Source organism: Platalea leucorodia, assembly GCF_965183815.1.
Source record: "Platalea leucorodia genome assembly, chromosome: 16".
Taxonomy (NCBI): Eukaryota; Metazoa; Chordata; class Aves; order Pelecaniformes; family Threskiornithidae; genus Platalea; species Platalea leucorodia.
The window spans coordinates 7308317-7332843 of record NC_138838.1 but is presented as its reverse complement, the minus strand read 5'-3'; the positions used below and the strand labels follow the sequence as shown (position 1 = coordinate 7332843).

At 40.1% G+C, this 24527-nt stretch overlaps 1 protein-coding gene across 5 annotated transcripts in view; it reads right to left on the bottom strand.

Moving 5' to 3' along the window:
• GOSR1 (golgi SNAP receptor complex member 1) overlaps positions 1-24460 on the bottom strand; it is a 32038-nt gene extending 7578 nt beyond the window's left edge. For 2 of the 5 annotated variants that reach the window (XR_014229944.1, XM_082328245.1), the window contains exons 1-7: positions 24363-24460; positions 23795-23909; positions 21977-22064; positions 21654-21761; positions 20386-20477; positions 20118-20192; positions 4464-4493 (exon numbers count right to left, since the gene is read on the bottom strand). Coding sequence is in view for 4 of the 5 variants with exons in the window: in XM_082328245.1 (XP_082184371.1) it covers positions 4464-4493; positions 20118-20192; positions 20386-20477; positions 21654-21761; positions 21977-22064; positions 23795-23909; positions 24363-24393 (539 nt within the window). In the remaining variant the exon portion in view is untranslated. Of the gene's footprint in view, positions 1-4463; positions 4494-15328; positions 15429-15889; positions 16025-20117; positions 20193-20385; positions 20478-21653; positions 21762-21976; positions 22065-23794; positions 23910-24362 lie in introns of those variants that run through there. The other 3 variants (XM_082328248.1, XM_082328246.1, XM_082328247.1) reach the window with 3 other exon arrangements.
• Positions 24461-24527: the final 67 nt, after the last annotated feature.

Genomic DNA, 24527 nt, shown 5'->3' with positions numbered 1-24527 from the left:
GTTCTTCATGTATAATTTGATCACTCAAAACATGAGCTGGTTTACCTAAGCCTTTATATCTGTAAATGAGGCTATTAAATTGAAGCACTACCAGAAAACACGCAGCTCCTGGGGACTGCTCCACTGATTGGTCTTGTACGGTCTTAAGTATTGCAGCTTCCCCATATCCTTCATTAGCCAGTTTTGGTTTCATTCCCATCCCTAACATATGCTCATTGACATACTGTTGCCATTTCTCCACTGACAAAAGCATTTAAAAAAAAATTAATCATATTCTTCCCATTCACAATATTGGCCCCATTTAGTTACTCGACAACATAATCTCCCCAGATCAAGAATACCTTTTTCTCATGGTTTGAAACTTCTACAGAACATTTACGATGAAAGATTAAATGTTTCTTACTGGAATCGAGATGACCCTGATTTAACGTTTCATTTGGAAACTAGCATGAACTATTCTTGGTGCTGCAGTGGCTTGAACTACTACAGTTGGGTGTAAACCAAGTGTCTAAAACCAGATGGTATTCTGCTCTCTGTATTTAATATTAAGGCACTGCTGAAGTACAACATTAAAGATTGCTGCACTACTGCAGAAATCTCTTCTAGGTAAGCCCGAGGTCACAGCCACAAAGAGCCCCCCCATCCCTTCCACAAATCAGCAGGAGTATCTCAAATTCCTGTGCTCACAGCCGTATTTCCTCAAAATTTTACATACATTTCAAGTTTGTCCTTGAATGTTCAGTAGTGCTGTGGGCACGCAAGCAACCAAATTTCTCTTCAAAAGTAAAACAACTGATGTTTGTACAGAGTTTGGAGTTTTTGCGGGCATGAAAAAGTACAAAGTAATACACATTTCCAGCCGTTATCACAGTCAAACTAGTCTAACATGCAGAGATATGCTTTTAATGCTGCTTGACTTGGAAGCACAGTGTTTTTACCTAGATAAACATTTAAGCAGTCAGGTATTTTCACCCCCCATAGCAGCCATATACACATAGCGTATTACCAAGTGAAACATACTCAAAGTCAACTTGCTTCATTCATTGTGACAGCTCAGTCAAATCTACATTGATGAAGAACTAAAACAAAGCTCTAAAGGAACAAGATGTTTTTAAAAATCAAATAATTCATGTATTACTGGAACTTCTACTTCATTTTGTACTCCGTGAATCATACTTGCTCATTTAAATTCATGACAACATCTATCATTAAGGGAATGGCCTCTGTGGCTCTGCATAGAAACGCAAGCTCTAGTTTTAAATTGGTAAAAATTCTGATTACATCACTCATTCTTTGCGTATACATATATATCTGTATCTATAAATATACACGTGTGTGTATACATATGCATACACACACACAATCTTTCAAATTACTTTAAAGATTATTGTGTCTTTTGATGAAGGCTAAGATGAAAACAAGAGGAATGTTTCCCCAGAAATGCAAGTGATTTTGCCTAGACACTCTGGCAAGGCTCTCTTGAAAAGAGCTAAGACTCAAAATCTAATTCATGCCTTTCCATTCTGTAAAGTCAAGATCCAATGCAAGTGGATTTCTCCCTTTTATTAAATCCTAATTATTACCCAAAGAAATACCCCAAATATATAAGGAGATGAGGGGTTTTTTAATTAAACCCATGGTTTTGGTCTGGCTTCAGAATGGAAGTGGAGTAGTCCAATCTGTTAATATACAAACACTGACAAATCAGCCTGAATCAGGCCTCAGAAAGTCTTACAATAAAATCCTAAGAACTTGTCACACTGTACATGCAAAACTATAAAAAAAATTCAAACTGAGTCAACCTAAAAATATAAGTTGTTGGAAAACAAGAAATAAATAATTTTCTATTTTGGAGAAGTGATAATGTTTGAAAATGAAAACCTGAGAACACCAAACATATTAAGCAAAATCTATGCTTATATTTAAATCTGGCCAAGAGAAGTGAACACTGTTCCAAAAGAACTGCAGTACAAAGTATCACATCCCACTCATTTCTGGAAAGAAATATGCTGCAGTAAGAACCCATGTCATGTAATTCATTTAAAAATTGATTAAAAGTTTAGTACTAACAAAACATCTGGAATGACAGCCCTACTCATCACTAGTTACTGAATAGTTTCAGCTTAGGTGCCCATATATTCTCTCGCACGTATGTTTGCTCCCGTGGAGGAGCCATACGTGGGAAGAGTCAGGCTCTGCACTTCTTCGGTTCTCTTCGCTACAGAAAGTTAGAGCAAGGGTTTCACAATGAGTGCTGACTGGAGAGGCAATGGGGTCGCCGGTAGGCAGCTTGTCAACGAAAGCCTCGGCACGCACAGCAAAATCCTTTCCAGCATTTAGAATCACTGCTTAATAACAACCCCTAAAAAAATAAAAAGTGATGTCTTAACTTCCTGAATTACACCCAAATAATGAGTAACGAACTACAGCAGATGCAAACCTTGAAGACAGAGCAGTATTAGTAGCCAGAAAAGCTCATTACATCTCACTTCACTCAAGGAATCTGCATTCCAACAGCTTCCCCTGCACAATTCCCTCTTTTACTTGGTTTACAATAGATAACACAATTGATGATCAGAAGTTGGGTAAATTTCTATCTGGTAAATTCACTTAAAATGCAGCAGCCTTTACCACCAATTAATATAAAACCTGAACACTTACAATTACTGGGAATAACAAGAAAAAGAGTAAAACAAAAAATTCACCCTGGTTCCAACAGTGTCAGAATTGAATTAAGATGATATAGATGAAATTGCATTCCCTGCTCAATATCGTTACCAAAACAAACTCTCTTTCTACAAAAAGAAATAGAGAACGTTTTTGGCAACGACTACAAGAAGCTCATTTACTACAGATAATAAATAGTGTGACAAGGAGTGCTGAAATCCAGCCTCTGAAAAATCAAAGTTCATTTATTAAGAGAAGGAATGCTTTCAGTAAATAGCACCAAGGAGCTCTGAACCAAGCCGTGCGGTAGGGATTACTGCATGAGAAGCTGTCACTGTGGAGATCGCCAGTTTGTAGGCAACCACAGGACTGCAGCTCACGCAAATGAAACTCGAAGCAGTTTTAAACCAGCCGGGACACCTACTGATGACACCATGGAGCTTCTGAGTAGGCTCAAAACCGATGCGGGAACCTGGGTGAATATTCAAGTAGCTGCCCTGTTCTGAGCTCCGGTTTGCCACGGCTACGTTCCCTGGCGCAGGCAGATCGACACGGAGGTTCACTTATCACACATACACATTCCCTCAGCTTCTCTGATGGCACATAATCAAGAGGCTACGCGAAGAGCTCAAATGATAAAATATGAGTCATTTTGCAGGGTATTAAGCTTAATAAATCACCATATGCTGTTTAATGCTCTAGTTACTGGAATGGCAGCAAATAAGAGATTCAACAGATGTTGAGCATTTTTACGAGACGGAAAAGTAAGGCTACAACCATGGCAATAAAGGAGAGGATTTTGAATCAGGAAAGGACTAGAACCCAAAGTAAAACAAGTATTCACAATAACCGTGCTAAGTTTGGCCAATATCTTTATGAGGCTGTGGTGAGATTATATCCACGTTTTCAGACATTATTATACTGACAACTTTGGTTCATCACTGCACATTAATGTGGTTTAACACATTCTTCCACCACGTTAATTATACTGAGCCCACTGTATGTACTTAAGCTAGCCAGCCCTTAATGGACATAGAGCCTTGCTGCACCTCTAATTACTCTTCTTGAACACTTATGCCAGTACATGCATTATCTGAAAGCATATCTTTCTTTCTTCCTTTTTTTTTTTTTTAAAGCAATAATCTAAAATTTAAAACCATTAAGTCAGGCACTCTGAATTATTGGTTTGCAAAATCCCAGAGTTCAATGGAAGATTGGGAAGGGCACAGATGATAAAAGTAATTTATGATGCTACGGTTCTAAAATTTCTAGATCAGTTAGAGAAGGTATCGCTCAAGTATTCGAACCACATAAAAAACCAAAAGATAAATACCTATACAACAGCAATAACCCTTCAAGGCCTTGTGGCCTTGTGGCCTTACCTGTATCAGCTGCATACTAGGATGCTGAACACATTGAAGGATTACAGAAAATCATGTTGTAAAAGAGTCTCACTATGAGAAGAAACAGCTTGACTACTGGAATAGCCCTCAACAGCGCAACTTGAGATTCGCTCTGCTCTGTCATTCCCTCTGTTTTTGTAGGGGTTATTCACCTTTGAACAGAAAGCTGAATTTTCTCAACTAGGATGAATAAAATATTTAGGCAACACCATTATGTCAATCTTGAATAGGGGGAAAAAAAACCCCAACCCACCACCATTTCACTGTAATACTGCCTATGAGTTGTAAACAATGCAGTTATTGTATAAACAAAATGACTGACAGCTTTGGACACAATTCAATGTAAACACTGATTGTACTGAAAATAATGAAAATTAGTAAGTTCATTCCTACCTTATTGTTTCTTCTATCAGTCGATCTGAGCTGAAAGCCAAAAGAAAAAAACACGAAGTTAAAAAAGGAACAAGCACTAAGGATTATTTTAGCTTATTAAATCACAGAGCTCCATAATATAATCCTGAACAAATTGGCCCTTAGAATGTCTTAGTTCAGGATATTGTCACTTTTTGCTACTACACAGATTTGGTATGTATGACAGTCTTTGGAGAAGATGCACGTAGTGTCCTCTAGAGCAGCATTTCCTAACTGTATGCAAGAGCAGATGCTCAGAACACATAAAATACTGAGAAGACAGAAAAAGGAGAATGGGCTCCATGATTCATGGCCAATTAATGTTAACTGCGCCTGATGTGTACCAGGAGCCCCGGACGGTTTGCAAAGGAGTACTAGAGAAGGAAGTACCTATTTTTTTCTCTCTTTAATCCTGGTCATTCCTGCCCACCCCCTCAAAAAAAAGGCAAATAAAAGCTGAGGCTTGGTTCCAGGTAATAACATCTCAAAACTGCTTCAGAGCTAGTTTACCAAACACTTTTATGGTGGTTAACGAGGCAAGCTCTTTCTGTAGTAATACCAGTTGGATGAGAATAAAGTGATGCTTATAGGGAACAGAATACACGCCATCTGTAAGAGAAAGACCTTGATAACACGTGCCCCTTCCCCCTTGCTGCCACACATTAATCGAGTTTCTACGTAGCGTCGCTGGGAAAAGGACAGCCTAAAATACAGCACCTCAGAGAGAACATTTCATTTAAAAATGGACGTGCGAGATTAAGATGACAAACAAGATCCTCAGAAGACTTGAGCAATTTCTCTTTTTCTGTACTCAACTTGTTATAGACAGGTTTTTCATCACTGTTTTACAGCTAATTATGAAATCCCAGAAAAACATATCTTGTTACAGCAACCAATATCTCAAATGTGACACTGACACAGAATAGGTGACTGCATCCCTGCGTCCCATATTGCAGAAACAATGATGCGTCCCTACAACTGCTCTGTTTACCCCACAAATTTACACAAACTCTTGTAGAATAACTGAAAAAAAGTGTGAGTTTGCAGTTTAAGAAGGAAATGAATCTGACAGAAAGAAGTTTTACGTTGCACTGGATATTGCTTCCTGTATTAAAGCAGAATTCATTGCTGCCAAACTAAAAGGATTAAAAGACACTGAAAGAGCATGACCGTCTTCATCTTCCATCCTCCTTGTGTTTTACCACCTTGGGAAGGTATCAGCAGCCTCCGGGCAGCACAGTTCTGCCTCTGACTCAGCCAGAGCTGCCCAATTTGGAACTTTTCTTCTACCCACAGAAATTCTGGAGATCCCCCACACCTCCAGCTGGAGGCACGGCAAAGGAGCACGTTGTGCGGCGTGCGCGCGCGTGTGTAAACTGCTCGGGGGGGGGGGACGATGCCAACAGAACGTCCTTATTTATCTGTGAAGAGGAGTGAAAACATGAAGGTTGCTATTTCAGTCTAGTCCATGGCTTGAAATATGGAGAGAGCACACAGAGCACTAAAAATATTTTGCCTGATTTTAAGTTGAGAGGGACTCAACTGGGGCAGCAAACATTGAAAACACTGGAACTGGAACACTTCTTTCTGCTCCCAAAACAAAGCCACACTCCAAAGATTCACATCAGTTGCACGTACATCGGTTTAATAAAATAAAACCATTTGCATTCACTGTGCAGTATTTATTACCGCTGGCACAGAGAAGCAAAACACCCCAGTTAGGTACACAGAGTGATGTAAGCAGTCTCAAGTCTCACAGCATCTGATACGGCCCCAAGGCAAGCAGAAGAGAAAAGCGATGCATTAAAGATTTCTGTAATCGCTGATTCTCAAAGATACAAAATTCAACTGCGAATGTGCCTTTCATACACAGATAGTCTCTAACAGACAAGTGTATTATGTGGGCAGTGCATAATAAGAATAAACTGCAAAAACATCAGAAAACAGTCTGAAAAGCAAGAACATTGCAGAAGGATACATCATTTTTAAAAAGTTTTGGGTCTTGTTGTTTGTTTTAATTTATTAACAACAAAAAGCTAGCAGGTGTCTAGCTGGAAATAAGTCAGACTTATAAACATTCTGTGGAACAAAACATCGCTAGATCAGTCCTATTAAAAAAAACCCTACACTGGAAAAATCATCACCAGCATTACCAGCTCTTTGTCCATTTAACTGATGGAATTATAGTATTTTCATGTTGATGAACTGAAGACGACAGGGAAGTTGAACACATTTGGAGACCTTAAGTGAACTAGGATGTTCTCTAAGGTTTTCGGAGCACAAAAAATTAGGCTTGCCCATTTGCAGCAGAGATGCTAACTGCTTTTTATGTTAGAGAAAGCTGTAGTTAGGTAGTTTTATTACTTCATCAGAGACTTAAAAAGTATTTAAAAGCTTCAGATTCAATTATATTATGCTGCATTATTTTTTATATATCTATGTATGTATACACACATATAAAAATAAACCCTGGAAATGTAGCTACCTGTAAAATGATGACAGGCAGAAGTTAATAAAAATGTATAAACCCAGCAATAAATAGTTCTCAGTACCAACAAACATGGACATTAGATGCGAATGCCAACACAATGCATTTAACAGGCGTCCGAAGTCACGAGATCAATGTTTCTCAACCTACGTGGAGGTCATCCCAACTATTTAAAAGGATGAGATGCCTATGAATTTTCTTCAGAATGACTGATGTATAGGGAAGGGCAGACTGAACTCTTACAGTCTTAATTAAATAGCTGAGAAGCATACAGATTTACTAAACACAGCTTCCAGTATGTTCTTCCCACCCCAAGGAGCATCATCTTTTAACAGCCCGGAGAGGATTTCCAAAAACATCTCTACTTGCAAGCCTCCAGCAGGTGAACAAACTCCAGCAGAAAATGGCAATGACATTCACTGAAATTTTGGTAAAGGCAGTGTGAGCAGGAACATTGCATGGTAAAAATCTGCACATCAGAATCCCTGAGAGTTCTGTTAAGTTTAGTACTTCGTGCAAAAGTTCAATTTAAGCAGATGCTAGAGGCTTTTCTAAAGGCAATAACATGCGTTCATACAGCATCTCTTAAAGTCTTTCGAAGTTCTTGCAAATAGAGCTTGTAACGTTCACTTACAGTGATATCCAGAAGCAAGCAGTTGTTCCATCATTTTACAGTTCATAACTATAGAGAATAAGTCAGATTTAAGGAAGATCAGGAACACAAAGTACAACGAGGCCCAGAGACCCAAGGGAAGTTTGCAGGTCTCTGACTATTAATAACCTGTTCTACACAAACAGAAGTTGTTCTCACAATTATGAATAATGCTAATGTCAACCATTTGACAGAATAAAAAAATAACAACATTGAAAGAGGTAATTTTGCTTAACTTACACATTCAAAACACTACAAAAAGAGGCTCTTAAAAAAAAAAAAAACCTCTTGACTTTGTTCTTCTGCTTTCCAAGCAAACACAACAAATCCAGTGGACATTACCTTATGAACATCTGAGCAAGCAAACGATGGATCTGGGCAATATTAATCTGATTTGCCATCTGTTTCAATAAACTATGCATTTTCACCTGTCGAGACAGATGGCACTTTGACAAAGCCATTTAAAAATACTATACGAAAAACACCAAAAGATGCTGAGGCAATCACCTAGTGTAATAAATGGCACAAATCCAACAGTAGCAGTCATGCATATGAAATAATCAGGCCTCTGTGCAACTGCTGTCTTCAGAAAAGATTGTGCAGTTTGTCATTTACATATGCAGACAGGTAAATTAATCCAAAGGAAAAATTAAGTGAAATATGCCTCAAGGATGAAAAAAGAAGCCTGCCCATCACATCGAGCTTTTACAACTACAGAGAGCATTTTATGTTCTTTGTTTTTTTTAAAGCAAATCTCTATGCCAGTAGTTAAAATTCAGTAAGATAGATGATTACTTAGTTGAGTATCCCATATCCACAGATTTTGCTTAGTTGAGCATCCCATATCCATAGATTTTGCTGCTGACTTACTAGCTAGATACCCAATACAAGCACTTGTCAGAGAAGCAAGATACAGCAGTAAGACTCATCTGCACACACCTCATTTCACAATGCACTTTAAACCCCTCAGATAAAATTAAGGGCAATATTATCACAAAGAATAATTTAAAAGGATTAGGGAAAACCCCTGTAGAATAAACTAATGTAGCACTTGGTAACTATTTTCTTACTTTCATAAAGAATAATTACAGAAATAATAATTTTACTTTGTTCTTTCTCTAACTGCAAAATTAATCACTAGTCTCAGCTCTCTCAAACTGCCTGCACTGAATCTCGTATTTTCCCAGGCCTGGATCACCAGGCAACGTGGAGCTTCCAGGAATGCAAATATTGCAAGACGTACTTGATATTCTCACACAAATATACAGATTATGATGAAGCAAATCAGACTTACCCAGTCAATCATTTCCATCACAATAATCATTCCTAACTCATGAGTGAAAGAAACGTTGTGCACACAAACACAAAAACCCCAGCTCCAACGAATTTTTTCTGCTTGCCATCAAGATAACTCATCATCTAACAAAATTCTGAAGATTAAGTTCTTTAAAAACTTAACTAGAAAAATGTAAAGCAGGACACTTTTTTTCCCTCTGATAGTAAACAAGATTTTCCAGATTTCATAAGACTCATCTCATGCTTGATTCAATTCAGTGTCAAAGAAAGAGGGAATTGCACTGGAGCTGCCTGGCTCGTTTGGAGAGCCTCCCACAGCTGCTAATGAAGAGAAAAATCGGTGTAGAAGCCTACCCATTGACTGAGCCCCAACCCAAGAGCACTGCGAGACAAACATACCTAGGGTATACGGCAGCCAAAGAGAGAAAATTTATACTAGAGGACTGTGCAGACAACACAGAATTTGCTGCTGTGTGTTTATGGAAGAGCAGAAGTAGCACCTGCTAGGAACGCACGCAATAGCACAGGCAGGAAAAGGAATACATTTGACTACAAAAAACCCGAAGATGTGAGGTAAAATGGGCATTTTCAGGTTTGCCCACAGAAACCATTCTGAAAGCAGAGAAAGGTTCAAATACTGACACAAACTGCTGTCTTCTGTGGGTTCCCTTTATATGTTAATTAAAGCATAAATCTGGATGCTAAGGAGACACAATGTTTTCATGCTTTCTGTTGCAGTAGACAAAATGAAATAAGAGCCTACAACAATCAAACATAAAAACCAGTACAAACATGAGCATTAAGTCAATGTACAGATTTTCTCCAGAGGAACAATACATTAACAACATCACACCTACGAACTCTAAACACGCAGAGTAAGCTTATTTCTGCAGATTATTGTTCTGGGGAGTCTGACATTCGGTAATCACTTTCAATAAGAATGAGGAATAGTTGCAAAAAAGGAAAAGAAAAAAAGCACAATAGCACAACATCACGCTGCTTTTAATCAATGTAAGCAATTTGTTAAACCTACAATGAAAGGCACTGGAACATAATCCATTGCTCTAGGCAGGAGTTAACCAACATTATTTGAATTTCTTTCGAGATGCTTCACATGTACCTTGTATACGAGAAAAAAAAACATGCAAGAGGCATGCTTTTCACCGTAGGGAAGAATTTGCCAAAGGATTTCCAGGAAAATAAACTGGTGGTGGTGAAACCTACTCCCTCCAACCTGCAATCCTATGACACAAAATTCACTAAAAATTGGACTGCTGGCTACATTGCTAAGTAAATATCTCAACAGCTCATAAATTCCAACAATTTGGACTTAACATAAGCTAACATAAGTACTTTCTTTACAGCTGTCTAACATCTGTAACCATGTCTACATATGCAGCATAACCAACACAAAGATTAGTTGCCCTAACTCAGTTTAAAGAACAATTTAATGGATGCAAGCAAATAGGGGGAGATCCCTGAACCCAGGGATCCACCTTCACAGGTCCGAGAACACCAACATGTTGTTTCTCCTGGATTTCCAAAGGATACAGTCTGCACCTCCACTGAACTCCATGGACCTGTCTGGGAATTATCAACAGAGTGAAAGAAATGTCACTGCAAAAAGAGGGGTTAGCCAAGAAAGCTCTTTGGCACATAGACTACTGGGGAGAGTGCCTGATGTTCGAGAGTCCCAGGAGGGTGAGCAACAGCAATACTTCTTCCTTTAAAGCTAATCTATAAGGATATAAGAGCCTTCTCAATCTGCAGTATATAGTTTACCCAAAGAACGCAGTTAAAAACTTAAAATGAAAACAGCTCGTATTGTCTAAATGAAGTGCAGCAGCTGGTTGCCTATTAGCAAGCATAAAACCAATGCCAGGATGGCACCAACAGCCACATAATGAGGTTTCTAGAGGCTACTCATGGTTGTGAAAGTTCCTGGATAGACTGACCATCCCATAATTGCTCCATATTACCCATAGGAACAAAGTTAAATGAACTGAGAAGGGCAGGCCTTACTGTAAGTCATTATCACTAACCACAACTGTCAGAACAATTCCAGTAACTTCCTAATGGACTGTATCGGCATTTCCTCAAATTTTACATGCTGCATGCAGAACCAGCATTCAGTGGGAGCGCTGTTTGCATTATTTCCTCTGGTTTAAAACATAGAATTTAGATTATACCTTTAACTAAAGGGAAAACCCCCCAAAACCAAGCAACACAGCCTTTGATATCCTGAAGGCTGATCAGACGAAAAATGAGCTCTACCAAGATAACCTGTCATTACTGATTTGCTGGGCACACACAGACAAGACAGATGCCAAACTTACAAAAAACACAAGCTGTTTATAATCAGTATTGTAACAAAAAAAGATTGTGCCACTTTTCTAGCTCAGTGGTTTTTGACTAAAGCTAGACAAAGCTAAAAAAATTGTTCTGCTACTCACACTCCTAAGTAACCAAGAAAAGAGAAAACAAGGGGGAATGTCTTCCAGAAGAGTCCCATCATATAAACACTGTAATTAATATCTTTTTCGTTTCCAGTGAAGCTAACACAGAAATGAAGGGCGAGTTATTCCTAGGATGACAACCCAATTTTAATTTAGTACGAAACCCTAAAACACACGTTGACAGAAATGTATTCTGCTTCCTAACTGCATTTTCACCTGCTGTGGTTTTGAGCGTTTGTTTGGTAGATGTAGGAAGCTATATGGCTTTCATCCAGGACTTGGCCAAAGTACCTAACAATACAACTATCTACCTGCCTGTTTATTAAGTTTCAGAAAACGATTCTTAAAACTGCGTAGTGAACTATACAATATAATGAACAGCTGTGGTTCCAAATTTAAAGTGCACACTATATTTAAACCATCTACAATCCAAATTCAGGATGCGATTCATTAATGGGTGAAGATCTCAACATTTTTCTTCCAACCCAATTTCACTCTGTTCTTTGGCTTGTCTTTTTATCTAAGGCTGAGCAAGATGCATTCTTCCAGAAACGTGCCTATACTCAATATAAACAAGTCTCTCAAGTGAGAGGAAAGCACTCTCCATATTTCACTTGACAACAAAACTAAGGTCCTTGAAAGGTTGTAAGCAAAATTGTATTATCAGGCTAAAATAGGCATGCTTTAGTGGGAATTTGGGTCTAGCTCTGCTTACCAGCATGGATTTGATAGAAAGTATCCTCAGCAGATGGGAGTTGATGCCTTTTATCAAACCACTGGTAAAGCGACACACTAAGATACCTGCATAGCCTACCACACAGCAGCCAAGAATGACGAGAACCTCATTCTGATGCATTAGTACAGAGGTTCAACTTAAATAAACTCAAGAATGACATTTACACAGTAATAGGATAACTTTCCCGAGGTACACTCTGTATTTGAGAAAAATGGAAATAATCACTATTTAACATCAAATGAAATTCAACAGCTTGTTTGTACTGGAAGTTCCAACAGCAAATAATGAGCAAGCATTTCTGGCCTTAAAGAAGAAGGAAGTACACCGCCACGCTGACAAAAATGACACGTCACATTAGAATAATAAGAGATTCTCAGATTCCACATGAGAAATTCTATAAAACTCCACAATTGTTGATTCTGTTCAAAAGATGCACCTACTTTTCAGAACCAACCCATGTAAGAAGGATTTCAGTACTTGTCAAAGTCCTAATTTCAATACAGACCTGGGGGGGAGCTGTCCTAGTTAAGGAACAGTGTTGAAAGGAAAGCTAAAAACAAATAAAACATGCATCACTGACTTGTTTATTTCTGAAACGAGCAAGAAACTTCAGAAGCAACCACAGAGCTCTGAAGTTTGAAGTGTGGTTTTGTTTCTCTCCCTCTTCCCAAATCAAGGGCATAGCGTTGCTGCTAAGGTGAAGCCCAGAACCGAGATCCAGAGCAGAGTCCCAACCAGCCGTGTTCCGTGATATATTCGGGTAATCTTTCACCCTGTGTTACGAGGGTTTGGTCTTTAGTTTCTGCAGACATTCAAAAAGACTTAGGATAGTTTCTGTAGCCACTTTCCTGGGGGTACATGGAAGTTCATGCATAAACCTTCACGTTTTATGCAGGTGAAAAGCAAACGAGTTTGAGATTCTTAATGCTGACACCTTTGTGACTGCATCCTTCGTCACCTGGATAATTCAGTTTTGTAGTGGGAGTTACAAAGGAAGTCCCCAAACTGGGTTGTGTGCATGCATGTGGTGGGCTTGTTGGGTTTTTTTTGGATTCCCCTCCCCCCTTCTTCAAATATAATTCATCTTAGACATACTGAAGTATAAAAATACCACAACAGTCATCAACGTCAAAGAAATTATTGATTACAGTAGTTTTTAAAGCAATCCAACTATAAGGAAAGCATGCAAATAAACCTTGCGAGACAAATATAACCTTTGGTTTAGTGTTTTGGGGTGGGTTTATTTTTTAAGTCCTAAATAAAGCACAGGAAGATGAAAAGCACTAGTTGATTTTACTCTAATGAAGCTCAAGCTATTTTTAGAGGGAAAACCTCTTTTAAATCCTGAAGTGCTTGGCTGATTTTCACGTTCTTTTATTAAGTTATTTATAAATAATAACGATACCCAGGAGAGCCTCTTCCTTCATTGCCTGCAAGCTTTGAACCTCCCCAAATTCTCATTAAAGTACTTCAATAACTTGCTCATACAGCCATATAATTACAGTCCCATAATAAGCAGCGAAGTTTCTTTTTTCCAGAAGACATCAACCGTCTCCCTCACTGAGGAATATTTACTATTAAAATAAGGAAATAGAGAAGTTGTGCTCAGTCTGGTGGTGTAGTTAAGTATATGATATGCCCAAGTCTCGTATTCAGTCTGGGACTCTTACAGGGGAAGCTGATCCAGCCACTTATGAAGTGGCCTTGTGTCATTCTGCCATCAGTCTTCAAGAGAGAGGTTCTGCCAGCAGGCTTAGAGATAAAACCCATTCAGTTCCACATACAAGGCTAAAGGAAGGAATCACTGATGCACAACTGCAATTGAGAAAACTCTGCAGCAATAGGAGACAGAGCAGAAAGAAAAAACAGAACCGTATTTTGAAACAGCATTACAGTACAAGTCGTTGTGCATGTTTAAGTAAGCTTTGACAGTACCAAAAATCCTCCTTTGTTCAAATCCCTTCTTTGAAAAGCACTTTATTTGTGCTGCCGCTCAGACAGAGCAGATAGCCCTACCCCAAAAATCCGTATTATGGATATTCAATGGTAAGTCAGTCAGTAAGGTAATTACCGCAGTCATCCCGCCTGGCTAGCTGAGGCACTAGCACGCACTTTTAATGCAATAGTTTCCCAAACTTCCTTATTCCAGAAACAAAGAAGTCAACCGTATGTAACTGCATTTGGGAAAACAGCGACAGACCATCGCCAGAGCTCTTGCTATTAATGGCCAGCACAGAAACATTTTAACCCAGATTCCTCACTCTCTCCTTGCACTGTATCTTCCAGAGAAAGTGCTGCAGCCTTCCATTACTACTGCACAGCGAGTCTGCAGCCAAATTACACCGTATTCAGTGCTTCTTGGCAAACAGTCCAAACCAAGGCCACGGATAGTGCGTATTGTCCTTTCATAGCAGATCTGTTGTTTTTTCATAACTGCTATAAAGCAAAGAAAATCATTCATTATCAAGTGCTGCTTCAGTTAAAATCTGTATTAAAATTAAGAGAATGGAGTGACAAGAACACCACATTCTGCTTTGACACGAACAAAAAATAAGTTTAATTTGGAGGCAAGTTTTGCAACTAAAAAAAAAAAACCCTCATTGGGCCTAACTGAAGTGGAGCTCAGCAGTTTTGAGGCTGCAGAGCAGGCAGCCAGCAGGCACCCAGGGAAGAGGCTCATCGCACTCCTCCCTCCCTGCTGCTTCCCCAGCCACCTTGGGAAGGAAAAAGGAATTGGGGAATTAGCTGTTTTTCCTACAGTCTCTTTCTTTCCAAGAGAAGATGAAGGAGATGCAGTGGTGAACCATGTATCAGCCAGAGCAGTTACTGTCCAGGCATCTTGTGTCCTCCCCCTGCAATTGGAGGCGAGGGAGGGAATGGAAGGGGAGACAAGAGAAGATCTCTGGTTTTAACCCAATACTGAAGGTCCACTGAAATCCACAGGAACCTGAGCAGCAGCAGCACAGTGAATGGTAATCAGGGCGTGCGGAGCAGAGAACGGGGATAACAAAGAAAAGGAAATTAAACTAAGGTAGAAAATTGGTAGCTTTTTCCCAAAAGATCAACGCACCTGTAATCAAAACCCCTGTAAGGTGTCTCAGCATCTCATTAAGCAGACTTCTCCGTGCAAATCAGTACTGAAGTGAAAATTTGTAAGCAACATCAATATTTAGAAGAAAAACGGTCGACAAGTCACTCCCTCTATTAAGATCTGGACTGTATTACGAACAAAGTCTGAAAGCAGTTTCCTGGTGATTATTCTCTCCTTGAATGTGGCCATTTCTGCCCAAACAACACCAGGAAATTTGAAATAGTTCTGCTGAAAAATGAAGTGCAATAATAATAGTAATAACAATATTTAGTACTTCAGAGTACTTCACATATATGAAGTACTGCACAAACATTAATTTATCCTAATCATCTCCATGAATCAGGTATGTATTATTAATAGCACCATTACACAACTGCTGCAGATTCCCGTTATTTCTTTTGCTCCCTTCTCTTATTCCTCTTTTCTCTTTCACATGCAGAGCACATCCCTCTGATTTGTTTGCCCTCCTCCTTTTCTCCTTCAAAGTTTCCCACCCACCTACTCTGGCGCCCTTACCCTCTCCGTCCCCAGTGCTACCCATTTTAAGACACACAGAGGTGTTTTACGTCCTTAGCTAGCCTGAACGCTTTGAGCAGGTTCCTCTCATCTACCTGCACCACTTACACCTGATACTCTAAGCTGAAAATTTTTTTACTGGATAGACTGACAGCCTGCATAGCAAGACTCACCAGAAACATGCAGTCATCTGACAATATTTAAAATCACAGCCAATGATATCTGCCCCACCACAGGCACCTGCTTCACCACCAGCCATTTCATTTCCTTTGGAAAAGGACAAATGCCTTAATTTTTGAGAGCTGGAGCTGCATAAAAAAGCAATAGTCATACAGTGGCCCTACAGTGACAGAACAAATCTACTACAGCAAATGCTGGCGACCACTATCTAGTTCTTATCTAGTTTTACAAGGAAGTTGTCATAGGTAATAAAATCTGTAATTTCCATCTAAATCTTGGAAGCTTTCATCAATTTTTACACAAGTTCATCAGTATCACCTGATATGATATCATTCACATACAATGCAAGTACTAACGCAAGGGAAGTTTTCACTCGCATACACACGCAATATTGCAAATTTAATCACACGCATTAGTCCCTTCTTTGCTGACTTAGGCTGTAACTCATCAATAACTGCAGAATTTCTCAGGGCAAACGCTAAGTTGACAGGACTCTTTCCTCTGAGGCAGCACTTTTCAGAGCAGTTTTTAAAATGCTAAGCTAGATCTATTCATCAAAATTGTTTTCTTTAGATGGAAAACAGTATTACAAGAAAAAGGATGACTTGTTTACCTCCCTGGCCAAAAGCATACAAACAGAAAAAGATGAGACAAACACCTTTACTGAATGGCACACACCCGAAAAAACAAGCATTCAACAATCAACTGCAAACAGGACCACACTAGATTTGGTATTTCTTTAAGCATCTGACATGCCAAGAGATCTGAGGTATTAGTTAAAATATTAACAGGGGATCAGTATTCGACAAGACCTGTCTTCCAGCCTCATGTTAACTAACAGGTGTTAAAATTTTTATTAAAAAATTTAGGCATTATTGTTTTTCTTTACAGAGGTAGGTAAAACTATCCTTATATTATCTGTATAGAAATTAAGTAGCAAACAGAGACTTAGAAACTTTATGCCTCCCACCTACAGTCAATAAAATTTCTAGACCAATCTCCTTTCCCAATAAAACTCAAAATCAGCTGATTTATAAAACGAATTGAACCAGCAGCAAAGCTTTCAGTGGAAGAAAGAGGAACACGATACGCTTTCTCTAGCCCTCCCAGAAGCGGGGTGCGGCAGCGCAGAGCCCCCACGCCCCCGGACCGAGGGCTGCCCCGGCAGCACCGCCATCCTGACGTGAAAGTGCACAGCACCCTTGTGCCAGCAGCGCTGACGCAGCAGCCGGCCCCACCCAGGGCAAGCGAATCCAAATGGATGCACAATCCTCACGGCTAAACGGACAGCAGCTTTATGTATTACAGGCATAGCAAGGGTTTGCGCAGCGCTTCAGCTGTTTTAATTCCCTTGGTGCTTAATATACGTCAGATCCTTTTATTCATCAAAACTTTGGACTCACAGATTTTTTTTTTTTATTATTCCCCTCCCCTTTTTTACTGTTACCTACATACGTAAAATTAAGACAGACAGATTCTCCTTCGTTCTTAGTCCTTCCAGAAGAGATGATGTTCAAAATGTGACAGAAAAATAAAAAGCCAGATTTCGACAAAAAGCAAAAGTCCAGCTTCTCTCCAAAGTCCCTCCCGGAGAAGAGCTTTCTGGCTCTCCTCCTCTTACTCCCAAGCGAGATACCACCACAAACAATACTGCCTGGGGCTGCCAGCATGCTTTTTAAAGAGCGTTCACAGAAAACGCCGCCAAGAGTAAACTCAAGTTTCCGCTTATCCTGTCTCACATGGTAGTGCATAAAGAAAAAGGCTGACAGACGAGTCTGCTACTCTGCAGTGGGGTAATAGCTCATACATTCTCCATTATCACATCATGGAATAAATATGTAATAGGTTAAAGTACTTAATATCATAAATTAAGCAGGGTCAAGACCAAGTGAAGGCTCCAATATTCAACAAGAATATATCATTCCCATGGCATTATTTCATTATTTTGCAGCATATAATAATACACTTGCAAAGTTTATGTTCTCATCTCCATTTTTCAAGCTCTTTTAATAGGTTTCACAACTTCACTAAAAATACATTTGAATTTTTACCTTTGAGTCTCTGTGACAATGTATATATATTTATCATGTAGTTCCAGCACTTAGTCTAGCACCATGATTTACTCCGCGGCAAATATCCAGCATGAAGACTCACACAAAGCTTGTCAGCTTATCCTAGGAGCATGTCTGGTGTCATCTGCCAGCTCCTGTTGAGTTCTCGGGACCTTTTGCTAGCTTTTACAGCTTTTTGGCATTAATAGCTCATTAACAGCTTTCTCTGAAGACAAATATGTTGAAACTCTTTTAATAATTTCCTCTGCCAGTATCTTTCTGAGCTTACTGATTCTAAATTGAAAAGTTTTGAACATCTTGCAAGCTTTGATTTCTCGCCAAGGTTGTCTTCTGCTTCTATACCAGATTTCTTCATACACCTTACAGTTACCTCCACCTTGCAGTGGTATTCCATGATTAGTTTTGGCCCTGTTTCCTAAAGATCCTGAACTCACTTATTTCTTGTTTTCTTTTTCTCAGTGTTGTGGGGGTTTTTTTATGTCTTGACATTTTCAAATAATCACCTAGAAGATAGCTTAACTGTTTCTGAAACTGCCTTATTTAATTCTATTTTTCATGCACTTTTATCCTAAACACATACTGGAGAGTTTAGCGTGTTTAAAGAGATCAAAGTTATCAGTGCCTCAGTGAATGCTAGGCACAAATTTTGAAGACATCTGCCGGATAACGTTTACAAAATGGTTTAAGTTTTCCTCTCTTCATTGTTTCAAACTTTTCAAAGTAGTGCACTCAGAGGAACGTCAGTTTCTTAGAAGTATATTTTACAACTCCAGAAATATTTTATTTGTGGCCTTCTTTAACAAAACGCCAAATGTATAAAAGTATTTACCACCCCTCCAATAAAAAACAAAGCAAAACAAAAAACCCCAAACACAACATCTAGAAAGAATCACGTTTAGTCAGATTAACTGACTTCAAAGTCCAACATTTCAGGTAACATTCACCTCCAAAACATTAAGATTGGGTTTTTTTCCCAGAAATTTTACAGTTCCTGATCATGCATGCTTAATAACAAATTCAACCTAACAAAAGTCATAATTCAAGCTTTAAATCAATTAATTTCTAAGTTTTAAAGAAAATTGAGGATGAAGTGGTGGTAAGCCACAATCGAAAAATTTGGTTTTAATTTCCTGTAAAAGCTTTTTGTGCAGTTCTGGCTAGAAGTTTAAGTTACCTTTAAGAAAGAACATTTGAGAAAGCCACAGGTAATTATTTAATTATTTATTTTCTTCAATGAAAGCCTGCCCTCTTGTGTAAGACTGAGGTTTAGCATGACTAAAGTCAACAACACAGAAGCACAAAGATCAGTGCTTCTTCTTGACTATCTATAAAGCATGAACCTTCCAGCCCTCTTCTATCGGAGCACGCTGCTTTTGCTGAACGGGGAACACAGAAAGCAGCTACTGATAATCTAATGCCTTCTCTGCAACACGAATAAAAAGAAAGTGCTTTCTATTTTGCTTGTTATCTTGCCCAATAAACTACAGTCAATTTGCAAATATATAAGTGCACAGGTAATTTTGGAATTAGTCTCTTCCATCACGTTTTGTACACATTCAGTAGAACCAACAGGAAAAAAAAAGTCCTACTCTGACAAATAAAGAAGAAAGGGAAAAATAGCTGAATCATTGGGACTTTGTTTTGTTTTTTAACCATTCAGTAGAGACAAAACGAAAAAAAGGTTCTTCTGTGACTGACAAATAAAGAAAAAGAAAGGGAAAACCAGCTCAATCACTGGAACTTTCCGTTTTGTTTTTTAACCCTTATCCCAGCTAGTATACTGTAAAGGCATCTCCTTCCTTAAGAGAAAACACCAAGCATGAAGTATGAATCACAAGGGACTTGCCAAAGCCCGCTGAAGACAACATATAGATGTCACTTAGTGTTGACAAGATCCTAAAGCCAAAATCACTGAAAACTACCATGGCTACTACCTACTATATGCGCTTCACAGTCAGCATAAGCAAGAAACGTTTATCCAGCTGCATAAGCACCAGCACTGTCACAAAATACATAGTGCAAGGCATTCGTTGCGGACATACATATCTACAAATCAACAAGGCTTTCACACATACTTGAAATTAAGAATGTTTCATCCCCCAGAAAAGTTAGGCACCTCCAACATAAGTAAATAACAAATAACACCTACTTTCGAAGGTGTTCGTGTTCCTTCAGGAATAGTTCTGTTCTTCTGTTATTCACGCCAGACCCACTTTTGTATGATCTAAAACGCAACAACAAAACAAAACAGAATCTTACCACAACCTTAGTAAGAGTTGTGAATTCAAGTAACTTTTTTTGCTTTATTCAGAGCACAGACAAATAAGCTATGCCAAGTATTCTCCTACAGGAGGGTTTCCACCTCCTCCCTCTGAGGACAGTCCCACACCATTGGTATAACAAACAATACAACTTACTCGATATCTTTTCGTACTGATCCCAACAGATTCTCCCTTTCTCGTATTGCCAAAAAGTTCGCTTTGGTTTTGTGGAATTCGTGTGTATAATCCTGTAATAAAACAATTATTCCAAAATTAGGATCCTGAGATCAATTTAACAACACAATATACTCAAGTAAGATCCAACCATCTTTTAAAATGTTACCTGTTCTTTAATACAAAGTGCGAGAACAACCTAGGAAATTAACATCAACAATGCTTGGAAGTTAATGCAAAGTACTTTTAAAACTCACTGCTCTTACAGTAGTTGCTAACTTTTGACAGCTACAGCTAAGATCATGGAGGGAAATCCACTGCAATTCCTTCTCCCAATTTCATATATCTTCACCTTCCTGATGAATTATCATTCTGTGTTGCAATTTCCCATTACTGGTTGCATCAGAAGCCCCAGTAAAACCTACTTATTTGGTGTGGTGAAGATGTTCGTGGGTTTATTTTGTTAAGTTACACCAGATGAAAAAAAAGTCTTTTCTGAACAGTGAAGATGACTTCTTTTTTTTTTTTTTTTTTTTTTTTTAAAATGTTCATGTTGCAATTTTACATTTGAAAACATTTCAGGCAGCTAATACTTCTCGAAAACCAATTTAACTGGCAACCGGTGTCCACCAAAACCATTGTAAACATTCAGCACTATTTTTCATACAAATGCTATGGCTTTTACAAAACACTATGCTTTTTACATTGTGTATTGCACAGATACAAAACAGAAATCAAACCATACGTGACCAGCCAAATAAAACATGCATTTTTAACCTTACTATGCCCTGAAAACATCACCAGTTTGAAACATGGTTGATTTATAACACTAATTAGTAGCTTTAGCCATCACATTTCATTCAACTCCCTTTAGCAGTTTAAATGGTTTTACAATCTTATTTTCTTAAGTGTGATGCTCCCTCTCATACCGCTATGTGACAGACCACACAGACAAGATAATTCATGACAGTATCTCTCGCCTTTTGCTATATAAAAGACACCTACATAAGACAGCATGCTTTACTGTTCTTTCTTAGTTAGGTACTGGTCACCAATATGACATTAAAAATGCTATTTTTTTCAACTCAGAGTTCACTGGTTGGGGCGTCTGGAGAGAAGAAAAGTGAGCTGGGATCGGTGGCGTTTAAATCTTCTGGCAAGACATTCAAGCGTGCTGTGACACCAGCACTGCTAGTAATTATACCAAACAAAGAAACAAAATAAAAGCAAGCAGGACACGCGTTTGTTACCTGCAATATGTCTCTGTGACGCTGTAACGTATGCATCAGTGCAGCATTCAGGGACGGGACTCCTGCACTATTTGTGTATTCTGCCATTTTGTCATTTATTCCAGTAAGCTAGAGGAAGAAGAAAAAAAAAAAAAAACATGAAATGGCTTATTCTTGTAAGAAAGTTACAATGCATAAGTTGAAGGAGCCAGCTCTGACGACAGACGCATACCTTCAGAAACACTTGTCTAACACCCACACTAGTATTTCCTGACATTCATCACAGAAACTCGTACTGCAATATTTCCTAGATGCTGAAGTAAAACCACAGTAACTTGAGTTACCTTTCCCAGAAGTTGTTCAATCTCCACAGCCATGGTCTCAAACATTCTGTCCTGGCTTGATCCATTTAAGAGAGGAGTTGTGTCAGAGCTAAGGGAAAACAGGAGGAGCAGTTACTGAAAAGTACATCATCTTTTCATGAATGCAAGAAATAAGGAAACAGTAGTGTTAGGTGCTGGCAAGCTCTGCTACCCAGGTTTCCTAGAAAGATGAATTAAGCACAGAAAAATTACATTTTCTTATCATACATGTCTTTAACCCTTATCTGAACTGATGACACAGTATCACCTGGGGAAAATAGAACCTCTCCCTGGAAGATATGCCTGACACCAACACCTGTCTACTACCAGCACGTGTCTACCACCAATACCCTTCTGTCTCCAACTTTTAAGCTTGATTTATTTATTTATTGGCAGAAGGGAGCACTGCACTATTAGCATGTTGCACCAGCGACATAATTACACCTGAACAACACTGCGTTACGACAACCCGCTGACCTACTAAGCAGTCAGTGTTCTACGGAGCAATACAAACCACACAATTTATCACAATTACAGTCCCATACCGTACACCTTCCCTACATGCTTTTTAAGATAAACTAAAACCACAATGAGAAGTCATATCTAAGCAACAGAACAGAAGCACAACACAGGGTACGCCAACCTGAAGAAGTATGACAACTAATACCTTCCAGAGACTCCTCTGCTTTGGTATTCTACCATAACTAGAGTGAGAGAAGTAAGTTTTGCACAGGACAGCAAAAATAACTACAACAATCAGATTACATGGCAAGTAACAGCACAGAGCCAGAAACAAGGGAGAGACTAGGACTCTGATTCAGGAGTAACATGATCATTCTCGAGGTGCTCTCAGGCTTCCAGAACCAGAAATTCATGCAAAGGTTCAAAATTTATTCAATCATCAAATAAATAAATAAAAATACCAACACACATACATGCAGTAGTCACACTCACAACTGATACACAGTGTTGGGACCCACAGTTAACAGGCAGAGAATGGCAGCTTTTAAAGGTTGTGCACAGGGACAGAGAAGTTGATGATTAGTGCTGTGGAACTGCAGGAAAGACCTCAACTCTGGCCCATAAGCTAGAAAGACTTGAGAAGTTTTATCACATTAATTCTTCAGTCGAACATGAATCTGCCTAAAGCAAACAGAAACTATTCAGATATATATGTGTGTATGTACATATCTGGTTCCTATATACATAAAAACATCTCTCTCTCTCTCTCTCTCACTGTTATTACTCATCTTAGGAGAAAGCCAGAAAGAAACAGCTGCCCCTCGTGAAGGGAGGGCTGGTCCTCTGTGCAAGCCTAGACCAGTCACAGCTGCTCAGTGCTCCAGCTCCCTTATCATAAAAACAGGGATTACAAATACCACACCAGCCCACCTGGGAGGTGTAAGGCTAAATTCCCCTAATACTGAAGTCCCTGAAAACCCCTTGCTAGTTTAATACAAGAAAAACTAGAAAATAAGCCGATGTAGCAAGTATTAAAGAGCCCTATCGTCAGTTTGCACACTAACCCCACAGCTACAAACCAAAGTGTAAATTCAGCTTCCCCCAGTGACACACCTGCTCTCACGACACACCACTGCAGCCCACACACCTGACTCACGCGCCAATATCGCTCAACATCGCACCAAGACCAACACCACCATCGCAGCATCCAGAAGTACTGAAATGAGCTTCTTAAGAAGCTAAGCATGAAAGCCACAGGTGGGAACAGCATTAAGCAAATTATAAAACCGAACCAAGTACCACAAGCAGCGTTTAAAACGTAAAGAAATGGGCTAGTACCTATACCTGTCGCGCCTTCCGTCTCGGGTGCTGCTGTAGCTGGTGCAGAGTTTGCTGAAGGAGACCAGCTTCAGGTCCAGCTCGTTCTCCAGCTGCCTCGCCTGCTTCCTGAGATCTGCACAGGGCGGCCGAGAGCAAGCGAGAAGTCACAAACCCGCAGGGTGACCCGACGCGTTCCGGGCGCAGGCTGCTGGGGAACCCCACCGGGAAGGGGGGACCGGCCACGGGGGCCCTCACGGAAGGGGGAGCCCCCCAGGCTGGAAGCGGGGGGGTTCACGGCTGGACACCCGCAGGCCCTGCCCCACACGACCGGGAGGGTCCGGCGCGGGGTGCCGCCCCCCTCACCGCGGGCCCCGGGGCCTCCCCGCCGCGGGGCTCAGCCGGGGAACCGGCGCCTCATGGCTGAAGGGCCGACGGGGCCACCGCAGCCTTCGGGCGGCGCCGGCCCCCCCGGAGGCGGGCAGAGGGGACCCGGAGGCGGTTCCAGCCCGCCCGGGCCGGGCTGTGCCCCGGGAGGGCCCCGCGGCGCGCAGCCGCCCCGTCCCCGCCGCCCCCAGGCCCCACTCGCCTTCCCAGTAGTTGCTGCTCCCCGCCGCCATCTTTGTTGTCCAACGTCAGCCGCGGCCCGGCGACACCGTGCCGCCGAGAGGAGCGGACCAGAGCGCCTTCCGAGAGGCGCGGCGCCCGACAGGACGGGCGGACCTCCCGCTGCAGCACCCCCTAGCGGCTGGGC